The 16,739-nt window shown below is 40.4% G+C and overlaps 1 protein-coding gene across 1 annotated transcript in view; it reads left to right on the forward strand.

The window, feature by feature from the left end:
- Positions 1–1,141: 1,141 nt before the first annotated feature.
- The window catches only part of LOC105023500 (CUB and sushi domain-containing protein 3), a 254,024-nt gene continuing 238,426 nt past the window's right edge, over positions 1,142–16,739 (forward strand). Inside the window, exons 1-2 of the mRNA XM_034286761.1 lie at positions 1,142–1,479; positions 14,866–15,088. Of these exons, the coding sequence (XP_034142652.1) occupies positions 1,302–1,479; positions 14,866–15,088 (401 nt within the window). The 5' untranslated portion in view covers positions 1,142–1,301. The remainder of the gene's footprint in view (positions 1,480–14,865; positions 15,089–16,739) is intronic.

Below are 16,739 nucleotides of genomic sequence, written 5' to 3' on the forward strand. Positions count from 1 at the left end.
TTTCAGGGCACAGAAGTGAAGATTCAAGACATTAATTCCATGAATATCATTATCAACTTTGACATGATTTACTGCCTTCCGGTCAAAGACGTATAGCCCACTTATACACTTAACGGAAACTGAAAGAAACGTTTCGTGTGATTCTCTTTGGTTTTCTGGCGACTGTAGCTTACGTGAAACACTTTACAGGATAATATCCCCCCAAACGATGTTGGAATATGTTTGTGTGCAGTTTGAGTCTAATTGGAATTCGGTATATTATCTAGACAGAGGTACTGAACTCTTACCCTACCAGTTACGGTTCCTGTTGGCTTTCTGTTCTACCACATCTTTAATTGCACCCACCTTGTGTTCCAGGTGAGACCCGAATTTGAGGGTGGCAGTGAAAAAACGGAGGGAAACTGGCCTCCAGCGCAGGACCGGAGTTGAATTTGTGGATTTAGGCAACTAGTGCATTCATCCTTAGACAGCTAGGAACACAACCAAATCACAGTCGTAGGAAGTTAATTTTCCCTCCATAAAGTTGTCATCGGCAAGACCGTTATTTTTACACGGCCACTAATCTCCCTGTTTAAAGTTACTTCTTAACCTGCAGAGGGCAGAAGAGCCCCGCGTCACGCAGTTTGGCATTAGACTCATAATCTAACCTTCCCATTTATACGTGGTTTCCATCAGTGCGAATAAATGATCCGTTCGATCTCTCCGAAAGCAAAATTAGAGTTCTGATGTAGTCTACCAGCCAGGCTGGTTTTGTCAGCTTTCTAGTATGAGAGGCAGTCGAGTTGTAGGTGTTTAACCGTCCTTTCCCACTCCCGACCCAGACTGGCATAATCCACACACAACTGATACACACTCATTGGTTTATAAACAGTAACTTATACGTGTGGTTGTTTTTGGGCTGTCCCTTTTCTACCAATATTTTTCAGTTCAGCTACTTAGCTAGGTAACGATTTGTTCAGCAGCTTCCAACTGCAAGGACTGTGTTCCTCATACTATAGAGTCTAGTTCAATTGCTCGATCGATCAGGCAGCTATCCATTGCTGAGGGTGGAGCAGAGCAGACCAGGGAGGCAGCAAGGTTTGACGGAGATATAGCGGTAGACAAGAACACACCAGAGATTAGACATGATGCCCCTCTCGGCGAGATGGTTGAGTCCTCCTCAAGGTTGCTACTGCCGTGCTATCCTAAAATCCACTGTTCACTTTTAGCTGTGTTCTCAGCGTCAGACATAGCACGGCGGACTGCTGTCCCTGACTATAAAAGGAATACTTACCAAGCTGAATATATGTTTAGTTGTAAATATGAAAGCTGTGCATAGAGACGGACACGACGAGGAATCTATCGAACTAACGGACATTATCAACCGACAATGCGTTAAATGCGCCCGTGCGGACTTTGTTCGATCTAGAACCATGAGGATTAGAACTGGAATTATAATTTGGAATATTATATTTTCAATGATATTCTCGTGTGCGAAAGGTACGTCATTGCAGTATGTCTTGTTATTTATTTTTGGTTCTGGAAAAATCGATTTTAGCTGTTGGACGTGCGCGGAAAAATGCAAGAGGTTTGGGATGGAGTTCTAGGGACGCATTTTTCTGTCTTGGCGCTCAATGCAAGCTTTGAGTGGAGTCTCAATAGATATTCTTGCAGTATGCTCATCCGAAACCCCTACGTGAACTGCTTTGATTAGTAACTAGTGGATTGTAAGATACTGAGTGACGATCATGCACTGCAGTTTTACTACAGTAGATTTTGTTCACGAACACTAACCTCATTTTATATAAAATGGGTCATACATGTTGTGTTCTTTTCGTGGGGTTTAGTCAAGATAATCCTGTGACTTTTGTTTAGTACGGCAGTTTGAATATTTATTAGGGTCCATCATAATTAGCAACGTGGAAAAATGTATTGAATGTTTGTCACTGACTTGCCAGAGCGTCCAGGTAAATGACTTCAGGTGGTCTGTTTCATATGTTAATTATCCTGTTGTTGGGTTTTTAATTGTAATTCAATTATGGAACGAACGAATTTTTGTTCTTTACACTGAAAATTCAAAAACAACGTTAGTTTAATGGAGAAACTGTCTGGTGATGTAACGCAAATGCAATCATAGCCTTCAGGGTTTTGCTGTGATACAGTTGAAAATGTTTTTATTTGACGCCTGTGGCACCAGCCTATTTAAACTACACTATCGACAACAACTATTTTGACTGAGAACCTCCTATTTCATGCAACACGAGACCGTTCAGTCAAATTCAGTTTAATTCACTTTGGGAAATATCAAATCAACTAATTGTTGCGCAGAGGCCTACCACGGCTGCTGCAAATATTAGCTTACTTCACATTTATTCAATTGTTTTTAGAATTATTATTGTTATTGTTGTGTGTCTGACACTTCCATACTGTGAACATTCATGCATTATGTCTACAGCGTAATTATCTATAATACAACCAATTACCAGCATAGAATTACCATACCAACATCCGAAAGCCCAGCATCTCAGACATTCGTATATAGCCGTACTCAGTAATGCTCACTGGGTGAGTTGGGATTCAGATATATAGGCTACTGTAATGCTGATACCAAATTTACATGTGGATTCCCTCTCCAGTCATTCCGGTGTCTTGACTAATGGGAGTGGATGAATGTGTTGCCTCCATCATGATTTCCCCGCCACCCACAATGTGACAGAGAGAGTCGGACCCGCGAGGGGCACAGCCGATCCCAAATGGTTCACCTGGTAGCAAGGGACCTGTGTACAGATGTGTAACGGATAATCTCAAACATACTCTGGGATGTGGTTGATTGGGATTTCTGATTTAACAGACTAATATAATATCTCCGCAACTGTCATCCACCTGCTCACCCGTTAGACTGACAGTGTTAAAATCAATTTACTTGAAATATTTCCAGTATTATTTGCACTGCAGGTCTGATGGCTGACTGACTGTTTCCCCGGAATGGAGAGCGAGAAAAGACATGAAACAATCCTTCAGTTCCCGGATTGACACTTGATGTAGAGTTGGCGATGCATGGCTGCTCTCCCCAGAGGGGCTCTGACTGCTTCTGCAGCTGCAGGCTGGAGAACATAGACAGATAACCCAGCTAGCATGAAGCCAAGGGCAGGCCACCTATATCCATCTGACAGTCTCTATCTCTCTGTCTCTCCTTCTTTATCTCTCCCTCTGTCTGTCTCTCTTTCTCTGCTGTCTCTGCTCTCTTTATCCCCTCTCTCTTTTAATCTTTCACTATTTTCTCTCCTTCTTCTTACTCGCTGGCTTGATCTCTCTCTCTCTCTCTCTTTCTTCTCTCTCTCTCTCTCTCTCTCTCTCTCTCTCTCTCTCTCTCTCTCTCTCTGCAGTGAGGAAGTGGGATGAATGCCACAGGGCTTAACAAGAATATACAAGTTTCTCCCTGAGCTCCAGTAAATAATTACTGGTAATCAGGTAGTTGGGTAATCTATTCAAAGGAAAAGAGTTGAGAGAGAAAGTGAGAGAAAAGGAGAGCAAAGAGTGGGAGACATAACCCCCCCCCCCCTCTTCTTGTGATGAAGAATTGTAGCTAGCTAGGGGTAGTGTGATTATGTAAACCATGGCTGTTGAAGCTAATCAGGATTACAGTTAGTCTGTGTAATTATACACTATATGCATCGAGCGAAGGAATTATCCTGCCCCACAGGTTCTCCATCTCACTACAGTGGCAATACAGACTGCTTTTTACTGCCACTCTTCATATCCCAGCCTGGTGGTGAGTGTAAACCAGGAATCTCCAAACCTGTTCCTGGAGATCTATCCCTCATGTGGGTTTTAACTCTAACCCCGTTCCTGGAAATCTACCCTCATGTGGGTTTTAGCTCTAACCCTGTTCCTGGAGATCTACCCACCTGTGGGTTTTAGCTCTAACCCTGTTCCTGGAGATCTACCCTCCTGTGGGTTTTAACTCTAACCCTGTTCCTGGAAATCTACCCTCATGTGGGTTTTAGCTCTAACCCTGTTCCTGGAAATCTACCCTCATGTGGGTTTTAGCTCTAACCCTGTTCCTGGAAATCTACCCTCATGTGGGTATTAACTGCAACCCTGTTCCTGGAGAGCTACTCTCCTGTGGGTATTATCTCCAATCCTTTTCCCTGAGAGTTACCCTCCTGTAGGTTTTAACTCCAACCCTGTTCCTGAAGAGCAACCCTAGTGTGGGTTTCAACGTTAAACCAGTTCCTGGAGAACTAACCTACTGTAGAAGTTAATTCCAACACGAGTTATACCTGATTCAGCTTATCGACCAGCTACTGTAATTATTACACCGAGGTGTGCTAGATTATGATTGGAGGGAAACAACTGCAGTGTATTAACTCTCCATTTACAGCTTTCAAGAGTCCTGTTCTTAACAGTGCTGCATCAGCCTCTTTTACTCAGCCTGAACTCTGTCCACAAAAAAACCCATTTTATTTTGAAGTGGTACCTGTTGAAATTCTGTCTATGCATATTCACAAGGCTTTATTGTGTACTTGTGGCTGATGTCAACACCAATCGTCCTATTCTGATTTAATTTTTTTTAAATAACAATGTGGTGCATCCAGCCAATCCAAAGAGAGTGAAAGATGAGACTTTCTGACAAACCAATGTCATTAAGACCGACATGCAAGTGTCTTGTCATTACATCCAGTATCTCTGGCTGCGTGCAGTGAGTGTTGGAGGTGAGGTGTTCATCAGTTTGGCTACTGCAGAGCCAGCTTGGATGGATAGTGTAATATAAAATGATAGCTCAGCTGGTATTAGTCCTGGTGATAGATGCTCAGCTCTTTGAGATTCAGCCAGAAACTCAGTTTAGATAATGGGATTGGGAAGATAAACAGAAAAGAAGCAATTTGTAAACAGCCCCAGGGTCCGCTTGGCTGATAGGGATTTCTAGTGTTTGTTAATAAAGTGCTAGTGAGGAAAATTAATGTTAGATTCAACAAATCAAAATCAAATCAAACTGCTGTTAAAGGCCATTTAAATGGAATAATTAATTAGCTAAATGTTGATTTACATTTTTGGTAGTAGTAACTTCAATGTACTCTGTACATTTCCTGGTTCTAGGATCATAATGAAGCATTCTGAAGTTTCATAACTGTGTATTTGGTAAAATGAAAATGTGTAATGTTTACATTTCCTGTTTTTATGTGTATATACAGTACTGTGCAAATGTCTTAGGCACCTGAAATTCGAACTAAAGTAATTTTAAGTGTTTTTTGTAAAAATAAATAAATATATATTAATGTATTTATATATAATAAATATATTTATCTTAAAGCATTTACTACCCAAATAATTGGCCTTAGGTCAAATTTCTGCAGCCTATGACTTTTGCACAATACAGGATATTGTGGTCCCAACCCCGAACAGGGTCCCAACCCTGTTTCCAAAAAGGGTGGAACCCTGTGTAAAATGTAAATAAAAACCGAATGCAATGATGTGCACATCATTTAAACCCTATATACAATAGAAAATAGTAGAAAGACAACATATCAAACATTGAAACTGAGACATTTTATTGTTTCTTGATAAGTATATGTCCACTTTGAATTTGATGCTAGCAACATGTTTCAAAGAAGTTGGGACAGAGGCAACAAAAGACTGGAAAAGTTGTGTATGTTAAAAAACTAATTAGGTCAATTGGCACTAGGTCAGTAACATGATTGGGTATTAAAAGATCATTCCATAAAGGATGGGTCTGTCAGAAGCGTGGATGGGGAGGGGTTCACCACTCTGTGAAATACTGCACAGGCAAATAGTGCAACAATTTAAGAATAAGGTTTCTCAACTTAAAATTACAAAGAGTTTGGGGATCTCATCATCTCTGGGAAATAATATCATTAAAAGATTCAGAGAATTTGGAAAAATCTCTTTATGCAAAGGACATGTACTCTGGACTAAAGAGGATAGGGACCATCTGGCTTGTTATCATCGCACAGTTCAAAATCCGTGATGGTATGGGGGTGCATTAGTGCACATGGCATGGGTGACTTGCACCCATGAAGGCCCCATTCATGCTGAACAATATATACAAGTTTTGGAGCAATATATGCTGCCATCCAGATGATGTCTTTTTCAGGGAAGGCCTTGCTTATTTCAGCAAGACAATGCCAAACCACATTATGCAACTATTACAACAGCATGGCTCCAAAGAGTCCGGGTGCTAAACTGGCCTGCCTGCAGTCCAGACCTGTCACCCATTGAAAACATTTAGTGCATTATGAAATTTAAAATATGACAAAGGAGACCCCAAACTGTAGAGCAACTGAAATATCAAGCAAGAATGGGAAAACATTTCACTGTCAAAACTACAGCAATTGGTCTCCTCAGTTGTCATCAAACACTAACAGAGTATTGTTAAAAAGTGAGGCAACACAGTGGTAAACATGCCCCTGTCCCAACCTTTTTAAAACGTGTTGCTAGCATCAAATTCATAATGTATTTATCCAAAAACAATAAAATGTCTCAGTTTCAACATTTGATATGTTGTCTTTGTACTATTTCCAATTAAATATATAAATGATTTGCACATCACTGCATCATGTTTTTATTTTCATTTTACGTAGCGTCCCAACGTTTTTGGAAACCGGGTTGTATGTACGGTACCAGTCAGAAGTTATAGAATAATACTGAAGACATCACAACTATGAAATAATAACACATATGGAATCATGTAGTAACAAAAAGTGTTACACAAATGAAAATTTATTTTAGGTTGTTCAAAATAGTCACCTTTTACCTTGATGACAACTTTGAACACTTTGAACATGCATTCTGTCAATAAGCTTCACAAGGTAGTCACCTGGAATGCTTTTCCATCAGTCTTGTAGGAGTTTTTTGGTTGCTTTTCCTTTACACTACACTCCAACTCATCCCAAACCATCTAAACTGAGTTGAGGTTGGGTGATTGTGGATGCCAGGTCATCATCTGATGAAGCACCATCACTCTCCTTCTTGGTCAGATATGCATTACACAGCCTGAAGGTGTGTTTTGGGTCAGAGTCCTGTTGAAAAACAAATAATAGTCCCGCAAATAAGCAAATATGCAAATAAGATGGGAGGGCATATCGCTGCAGAATGCCGTGGTAGCCATGGTGCTTGTGTGTGCCTTTGATTCTAAATAAATCCCAGACAGTGTCAACAGCGAAGCACCCCCACACCATCATACCTCCTCCTCCATGCTTCACGGTGGGAACCACAAATGCAGATATCATCTGTTCACCCACTTCATGTCTCACAAAGACACGGTGGTTGGAAACAGAAATCTCAAGTTTGGACTTATCAGAACAAAGGACAGATTTCCTCCGGTCCAATGTCCATTTCTTGTGATTCTTGGTCCAAGCAAATCTCTTCTAATTGGTGTCCTTCAGTAGTGGTTTCTTTGCAGCAGAGGAGAATCACGCAATCTCCTCTGAACAGTAGATGTTGAGATGTGTCTATTACTTGAAATCAGTGAAGCATTTATTAGGTGCAGTTAATTGTTATTTTATGAGGCTGGTAAATCTAATAATCTTTTCCTCTGTAGCAAACTTGCATTCATATTTTCTCTAGTTTAACAAAAATGGAATAAAATCTTTTTTTTAACAAGGACATGCACAATTAGCTCTATCCTTAACCCTACGCTCATTAAGTTGATTACTAGTCCGTGAAACACCCAACAGTACATTTGGCGAGCTGGTGGCTACCGTTGTGTCCTAAGCAGCTGGATCATTGATTGTTTAATTAAACATCTCCTTGTGAAGACTCATGCTACTTATTTGGACGATTTTCAACAGACCCTGTGGTAATTTACAGGCCTGGCTCCTTTGTTTATTTCTTTATATTCAGCTTCGATTTAGTTTCAGATTTCTCATCTATTCGGTTGAATAGTGTCCAGGCAAGCATTCTATTAAGCAGGTGGCAGCAGTGCTATATTACTGTAGTGCACAGCATCCCTCTCTCTCTCCCTCTATCACTCTCACACTTTTTTTCTCTCCCTCTTGCACACACAAATATACAAACACACACACCTAAAATACCTAAGGCCACCAAGATGTGGTGTACAGTTCATTTAATATAGTTCTAGTGGTGTAGATAGAATACTATTCTACTATGATAGTATTCCTAGTGGTGGTGATTGAATACTATTCTACTATGGTAGTATTCCCATTGATGGCGATTTTATATGATTGTACTATGATACTACTCCTTTTGGTAGTAATAGAATACTATTCTACTATGGTAGTATTGCTAGTGTTGGTAATAGAATACTATTCTACTGTGGTTGTATTTCTAGTGGTGGTGATTGACTACTATTCTACTACTATAGTATTTCTAGTGGTGGTGATTGAATACTATTCTAGTATAGTAGTATTTCTAGTGGTGGTGATTAAATACTATTCTAGTATAGTAGTATTTCTAATAGTGGTGATAGAATGCTATTCTACTATGATAGTATTCCCAGTGGTGGTGATAAAATACTATTCTAGTATAGTAGTATTTCTAGTGGCGGTGATTGAATACTATTCTAGTATAGTATTATTTCTAGTGGTGGTGATAGAATACTATTATAGTATAGTAGTATTTCTAGTGGTGGTGATAGAATACTATTCTAGTATAGTAGTATTTCTAATAGTGGTGATAGAATACTATTCTCGTACAGTAGTATTTCTAATAGTGGTGATTGAATACTATTCTAGTATAGTAGTATTTCTAATAGTGGTGATTGAATACTATTCTAATATTGTAGTACTTCTAATAGTGGTGATTGAATACTATTCTAGTATAGTAGTATTTCTAATAGTGGTGATTGAATACAATTGTACTTTCTTTTCCTAGTGGTGGTGATACAATTTCATTTCCACTATGTTACTATTTTCAGTGGTGGTGATGGAATACTATTCTTTTTACCTCAAGCGTTCATCTCTGATTTAAGTTGAGACTACAGGCTGTCAAACATCAGAGTAGAGCTGAGTTTGGGTTTTGAAATATCTGCTAAATATAAAACATAGCCATAGATAGAACAGAGGTTTTGATATAAATGGGTCCACAACAATTGGAATCAAAATCCATCTAGGCTGATAACAATCCGCCTACAATAACCGTGGGGTTTTTATTTAATTTTATGAGAGTTTTTTTGTAAGTGAAGTGTTTTATAGGAGACATAACCATAGTCAATACTCTATTGTTCATTTTATTACTGACTTTCGTTTTAGTGGTGAATCATATCAGAAAGGAATTTTTATTGCTCTACCTGTCCTTTGTGAGATTACCTGGCCTCTGTGCAATCAATAGCCTTGAACACCCGGGTATAAAACAATCATATTGATATTTTAGTTTTAGGCTGGTGCTTTGTTATACTTTAGATCTGAAGATGAAACGCAGCTGAAGGTACAGTACAGTCTATTGACAAAAATGTTGCTGTGAGATCTGTTTTTAGGAGACATTTTGTGATGGAGGTCTCGCTTAGAAAAGCACATTGTTAACGCTAGTGATAACCTACATAAATAGAGAAATAAGAAACAGAGAGACTGTGTATTAGAGAAAGACACATTGAGAAAGCGAGAAAGAAAGAATAAGAGAGAAAGCAACAGAGAGTGAGGAAGTGAGATAGAGACACAGAAAGAGCAAAACAGAGAGATAGAAACAGGAAACAGAGAGCATAAATCCAGTGTGAGACCATGACCTTTCCAATGCTTAGTATCAGGTCTATCTACCGACTCCGTCCAGAGTCTGATGGATGACAATCTCTCAGTTGTCCGACTTACTTCTAAGGTCAGGTCCAGATCAATACAAGATTTTACGCTCCATCTGTGATTGCATAGAGAGGGAGTGGGCGGAACAACATCATCTGTCTGTCAATGTGAAAGCATGGTGACCATGGGTGCCTCCCCAATGGCCCACTACTCCCTTAGGCAGTGCAGTGCACTGTTTCTTTGCAGACTACACCAGCCGCGCTGCGTAAATTATACATGGTGTTCAATCACTGTATCTAAACTGCTAGTGTGCGCCAAACAGCGTCTGTGTTTCCTGGCGCTCCAATAGAACCAGGTTCTGTTTGAGACACTTGATTGCACTGCTAGTCCCAGTCTCATTGGTTGATACACCCCCCCCCCCGTCACTGAAAGAGGAAGGAAGAGGGATTATTCAAAGATATATATATAAATAAAAAAACATTGGTTTCCCCCCTTTTACATGTGCATTCATCCTTAGAAAAATACATGATATTGTATGACTGACTCCAAGTCAACTTTCTACAACTCTCAGGGTAAAAAAAATAAAATAAATATATGCATTTCAGTTAAAACAAAACTAAAAAATGCGCACGTGAAAGTCAAATGTGCTGGCAGATGCATGTGTATAGCCCCGTCAACAGGTGAGGGCCCTGGTAGTAGTTCCATTTATCTGGAGAATAGAATGAAATTTAGGACACAACCCACATCTGTGCTTGGCTTGGCTGTGATTGGCTACTGTTTTTATTGGCCCCTCCCACGTCAGTGGATACTGTTGTGTATATCTGTTGAATTCCCTTCCTTTCATGATGGTGGAAACATTACTTGGAAAGCTGAAAAACACTGCATCACTTCCAGTAAAGAAGCTTTGGCTCTTGTAATTGCATTGATCGGTCTTCCGATTTCTTTATTTATTGTCTTTCGTTTGGAACGTGTGTCTGTTTTCTTCGCCATGCCAACGCTGGGTGAAAAGGATGTAGCTGCCCGGCGCGCCAGGTGCACCTTATTGCCGAGGAATTTCATGTTTAATTAGTACTTTTACAGTGTATCATAATACACCACACGCATTCTGGAACCTGCAAATATATTCACTGTAAGTTAAGTGCCATCATCACCAGCTACGGGTAAATAAATCATCCACTACATTCACTTCCAACTGCCTGCCTCCCGCTTGTCCTCTATTTACAACTGCTACAAAGTCTCCCCTTTACAGTTCCTGTCACGACCACGGCTATCGCCTAATAGTGAGCCGTCACCTACATTAGATTTTCGTGTCGTCCGAACGTTGACCATGTCAATCATCACTACGGGACCTCGTCGAAGGGCTTGCGCCGTGTTGCGAGCAGGAAGCTACGTGAGAGCCACCTTAACTCTGATAAGAAAGCTGTCATAGATGTGATCTCTGCCTGTCTTCCATCACTGTCTGCTCCTCTCCTGGGTGTTCACTCCAAGACAGTGGAGGCTGTGCAGCATGTGGTCCATATTAGGTCATTGTCATAATCTGACAAATTTGTGTCAGCTGTGAGATGTCCTAATATGGTCAAGGCATCAGAGTTGGCTATTAGCTCCCAGCAGCTTCCAGTCAGAATTGAATGAACCTTTCGGGACATTCACAAAACCCGTGCGCGTGTTATTCTACCACCTCCTGTTGACAGTCAACGTTTCAGCTAAACAATGAAGGCCCAAGGCCCGATAGCTCAGGTTAGGGGATTTTCCTACCAATCAGTCCCATTAAATAATCAATGAAGAACAAGGGAAGTGTGAGAAGCCGGTAGACTCTGTCTACAGCTGTTTGGCCGTTTTACCAGGAGTGAACAACGAGTTGCAAGCCAGTCTGGGCCAATTATTGACCGCGTTCACTTCTGGTACAGGGCCCTTGTTAAACAAACAGCTGTACCAGACCTTGTCTTTGCCCGCAATGAAACCTGGTTTTAACGTCTGCGTTTTTCAAGGTCAGTTTGTGGTCAAAATTTAAGTTTTAAATGAGGTACGTACATTATATAGACCTTAAAATAAGGTGCTGTTTCAATGTATATATTTTTTTTTTGAGAGAAAATTGAATACCATTACACTAAATAATGATCCGTCCTTGGCACATTTCAGTAAAGCCAGTGGTTTAATGCTGACACCGCGTTTTAATTTGCGTGCAATAGTCTGCTGTGTCCTTGTTCTTTTTATTTTAATATTCAGTTAGTGGAACATTGAGGTGGGTTTAAATGAGCGGGAATAATTGTAACTTGCATTCTCTGCGCTGCGCTGCGAGACAGAAAGTAAATTATTACTTTCTGTCTCTCTCTCTTATGCCCTCTATTCCTCTCTCTCCCCCTCTCTCTCGCTCCCCCTTTTATGTCAGCTTCTCACCTTCTCAAAAAGACAGGAGCCATTCTGACAGAGCCGCAATTCTGAGACGTCAACGTAAAAACAAGTTGTTATTCGACTTGTCAAGCTCAGACGATAGCCAGTAGGCCTACGCCGTCATCCACATCTGTCACACAGGCCCGGGCTCATTCAGAACGATTCAGATGGGAGTCAGTGGCCAGCTAGCCCTGCCTGTTAGCAGGGGCCCTCCAATCAGCAGCCAGGTGCCTTAGGTAAAGTTGTAGGGCAATCACCATTGGTGGTGTTAAATCGGGATTTGTGGGTTGTAGATGCTCATTCTTACTGTAAATGCAGAGCGCTGTTTTGCTAATTACAGTTTGGGGATTTAGAATTAGAGCTGACCCCCCCCGACAACTAACAATATAGGATCATTCAATGACATTTACATGGATTCATTTTGTGAGGTAAACATACACATCTAAAATGTTTACGTTTCAGTCTTTTAGTGGATGCTTTTATCTAGAGCGACTTAAAAGGGCAATTAGGGATAAGTGGTAGGGGTAGGCCTACAACAAAATATATTTTTCTTCTCCTGGTTTGCTTGGAAGATAAAAAATAACAAGCCTATGTTACTTGCACATTTCTCCAACCAATAGGATATCTACTCCTATATGTGAAACAAAATCAATTAACTATGTTTCATAAAAAAACAGGCAAAATATGGTTTAAAATGCACATTATTCAGATTGCATTGGTTTATGGAACACCATCTTTACATCTATGGACACCCCTGAAAGCCAGCAGTAGGACATTGTATAATCAAGGTGACTGGGACGGTGGATGGAAGCAAGCTCTCTACAATGGCATTAAACAACAAATAAAGACACACCATAAAATGGAGCTTAATGGAATTTATGCACACATTCCTCCCAGTAAGACAAGAATGCTTGTTCACGTGTTTCCTTTGAAGTTCAATCAACAAGAAGAATGTTTACAATTTCTTTTTATAGATACAAGCTTTTATGGAAACGTCAGTGCTTAACACAGTACAAGCCCATTTAATTCACTGCTCTGTAGAAAAAGAACCTGATTCCAATACACATAATAACGGGCTTACCCACAGATGCTGAGAGAAGGATGGACGGCGAGCTTGAGAGAGGGGGAGTATGAGAATGAGGGGAGAGAAACAGAGAGGTACAGAGAGAGAATGAGAAGATGGAGAGGGAAAGCTTGGCTGTAAGCAGGGTCTCTAGATACCTACAGACAATAGCTACATGGATCACACTGGTAACAATCGACAATGTCACGCCATTCAGGCTTGACTGCAATTCAACCTTGGCCCATACTCTGCTCATTGGCCTTGACTTAATGTTGTTAGTTACGCTTTTTCAATGAGTTTTAGGGATGTGTTTGCGTTTTTAAATTGTTTTTATTTAGCAGATTAACAACGCCATTCAGCAACATCAGCGAACACATTGTACAAGTCAGTTCAGCCGTGTTCAGAGTCATGCAAACAAAAACCTTCTCCCTCAAGGTTTTTTAGTCTTCTGCGCATGCATAATGGTGACCACATTGCTTACAAATGGCAACCTATTGTCTTCTTGGTCCCCGATTGAAGTGGTGCACTATGCAGAAAGATGTGTTTCACTTGGGATGCATGCACACTCAAACCATGAGGTAGAACATAGTCTTTGTCCACAGTGTTGTGAACGTCTTCTGGTCAACGCAGTGGAAACATAAACAATTTTCACCTATTAAGATGGTGGAGTAATTACTCCTGTAGGGAGGGAAAGTGATGGGGAATAAACCTCCTAATGAAGTTTGCGTTTCATTACAAGACAATTTGCCGTCACCTTAAATAAAATGGCTCTGCTTTGGCTTGTTGTCAAAGTGTGTGTGTGTGTGTGTGTGTGTAATTTGTATGTGATGTGTCAGCGTGTGTGTCTCCTCCTTAGGGGATGTGGTGCTTGCTCATTTACATTTACACCTCAAAGCCCAACCCAGGTATTCAACGTATTGTAGTTGGACAAGCGTAGTAAAAATCTGACCAATTGGGTCGAGGGGATTGATTTTTTATTTTTTTAGCCTGCAGACAAAGGAATAGATGAGACAAAGATTTGTGCTGGTATTCGTGGTACTGTAGTGGGGGTAGTAGAGTTAGTGGAGGTAGACGAGGTAGTGAAGGTAATAAATGTAGTGGAGTTGGAGATTGTAGAGGAGGTAGTACAAGTGGAGGAAGTAGTAGAGGTAGTAGAGGAGGTAGTACAAGTGGAGGAAGTAGTAGAGGTAGTAGAGGAGGTAGTACATGTGGAGGAAGTAGTAGAGGTAGTAGAGGAGGTAGTACAAGTGGAGGAAGTAGTAGAGGTGGTAGAGGAGGTAGTACGAGTGGAGGAAGTAGTAGAGGTTGTAGAGGAGGTAGTACAAGTGGAGGAGGTAGTAGAGGTAGTAGAGGAGGTAGTACATGTAGTGGAGGTAGTGGAGTTAGTGGAGGAAGTAGTGAAGACAGTAGAGGCAGTGGAGGTAATGGAAGTTGCACACAGGTTGTGAAAGTTGCAGAGCGGCTGGTGGAACCCATTTATCAGACCTATTGTCTGTCTCCAGATATCAGTGCTCCAGATATCAGCGCTCCACTTTGTGAAAAGGAATTGGAAAAACGATGCACTGTATTGGACACAAAAGTGTATTACATGAAAGCGTGGTAGATAAAAGTGTTGCAAAGTTTTAAAGTGTTAAAAAGTCGTTGCCTGTAAGCGTTGCGTTAAAAAAGTTGTAAAGAAAAGTTTCAAGCCAGTGAGCTCACAGTCGTCTTTTCTCTTCCCAGGTTTCATTCACACGTGCGGAGGGACATTAAAAGGAAAGAATGGCACTATAGAAAGTCCTGGTTTCCCATATGGATATCCTAATGGTGCTAACTGCACATGGGTAATCGTCGCAGAGGAGAACAACAGGATCCATATCGTTTTTCAATCTTTCGCGGTCGAGGAGGAATATGACTTTTTATCTTTGTACGACGGACACCCGCATCCAACACACTTCCGGACGAGGTGAGAAACCCTCTGATCTCTTGAAGAATGCCTTGTAATACTATCTGTGTAGTCTGGTGATGTGTTGTACAATGTGTTCCTATGAGCAATGCCCAAAAAAGTCAAATTTCAATGTAATTTGAAATAATATAAAATTGGGTAACATGGGGAAATACGCCCCCCCCCCCTAAGATCAATGTCTGCTTACTGAAACAAAAAAGAAAAGTTTAGTGGGTTTTTTGTATGCTGAAGATGGCTATGCTTAGGGAAATGGATTATAATGTAAAATAAATGGCTACAGTTGACAGATTCATTTGTATTTAGTAAAATGTATGTTTTTTAGGAAAGGGGCTACTGGGGTAAGATGCCCCCCCCCCCCCATGGGGTTAGTTGCCCCACAGGGAATCTTATCCCAATAGAAGATAATGCCTTAGGGCTTTTAGGAATTGGCCCTGTTTTTTTACACCACTTCTATTTTCATTACTTGCCATTTCATACAGTTAAACTATACTTATTATCATTTAAATAAGGCAATGTTTTAAATCCCAGAGGTCCTTAAAATGATATAGAGAAGAAGACGTTTTTAATAGTTGGCTGAGAAAGTGTGATGATACATATATTTATATAATATTGTGTAACTAACTCAGTTCTAACCCAAAAAACAAAAGAGTTATATCCTACTCTGCTGTTTGTTTTCTTGTCGTGTTGTACTAATTGCTTCATAACATTACTGAAGAGGAAATACAGCTCTGATAGAATGGCATACATGACCACTATGAGAACAACTGTTGCCTTTTTGTCATTATTAATGTTTGTTGGTGGCACATCAATACCAAAAACAGATCATGATTGTGTTTTTGACCTGTTGAAGAAAAATGGCCTACCTGTATGAATCAAATGGCCTACATGTATGAATCATATGGCCTACATGTATGAATCACATGGCCCACCTGTATGAATCACATGGCCCACCTGTATGAATCACATGGCCCACCTGTATGAATCACATGGCCCACCTGTATGAATCACATGGCCTACCTGTATGAACCATATGGCCTACCTGTATGAATCATATGGCCTACCTGTATGAATAAAATGGCCTACCTGTATGAATCAAATGGCCTACCTGTATGAATCATATGGCCTACCTGTATGAATCATATGGCCTACCTGTATGAATCATATGGCCTACATTTATTAATCAAATGGCCTACCTGTATGAATCAAATGGCCTACATGTATGAATCATATGGCCTACCCGTAAACAGCTGAGGTTGCAGGATTGGTTGGAAATTGCACATTGGACAGAAGACTTGCCAATGCAATTTTCCATTGGAAATATCATAATAAATTCCCAATAACATGTTGCATCTCCACCCCATAATGTTTAAGGCAGAGTAATGATACTGTTATCTTTAAATGTGTAGCCAGTAGCCATCCTAACCAGTCCAATCTAAAATGTGAAAATGATCAATGAAACCTCCCGGTATCGCCTTTTTTTGTTCTGGCTATGATGCATCAATAGTATATTATAAAATACATTTCTTGGACAGTCTAATATTAACCTAGACATACTGTGTTTTTACCAGGTAATATCTGATCCAAAGAAAATAATGTGCTTTTTGATAACTAAGCTGGATATGCGCCCCTGCTTTGTGTGACAGTGCCAATC

Source organism: Esox lucius, chromosome 16, assembly GCF_011004845.1.
Source record: "Esox lucius isolate fEsoLuc1 chromosome 16, fEsoLuc1.pri, whole genome shotgun sequence".
Classification (NCBI taxonomy): domain Eukaryota; kingdom Metazoa; phylum Chordata; class Actinopteri; order Esociformes; family Esocidae; genus Esox; species Esox lucius.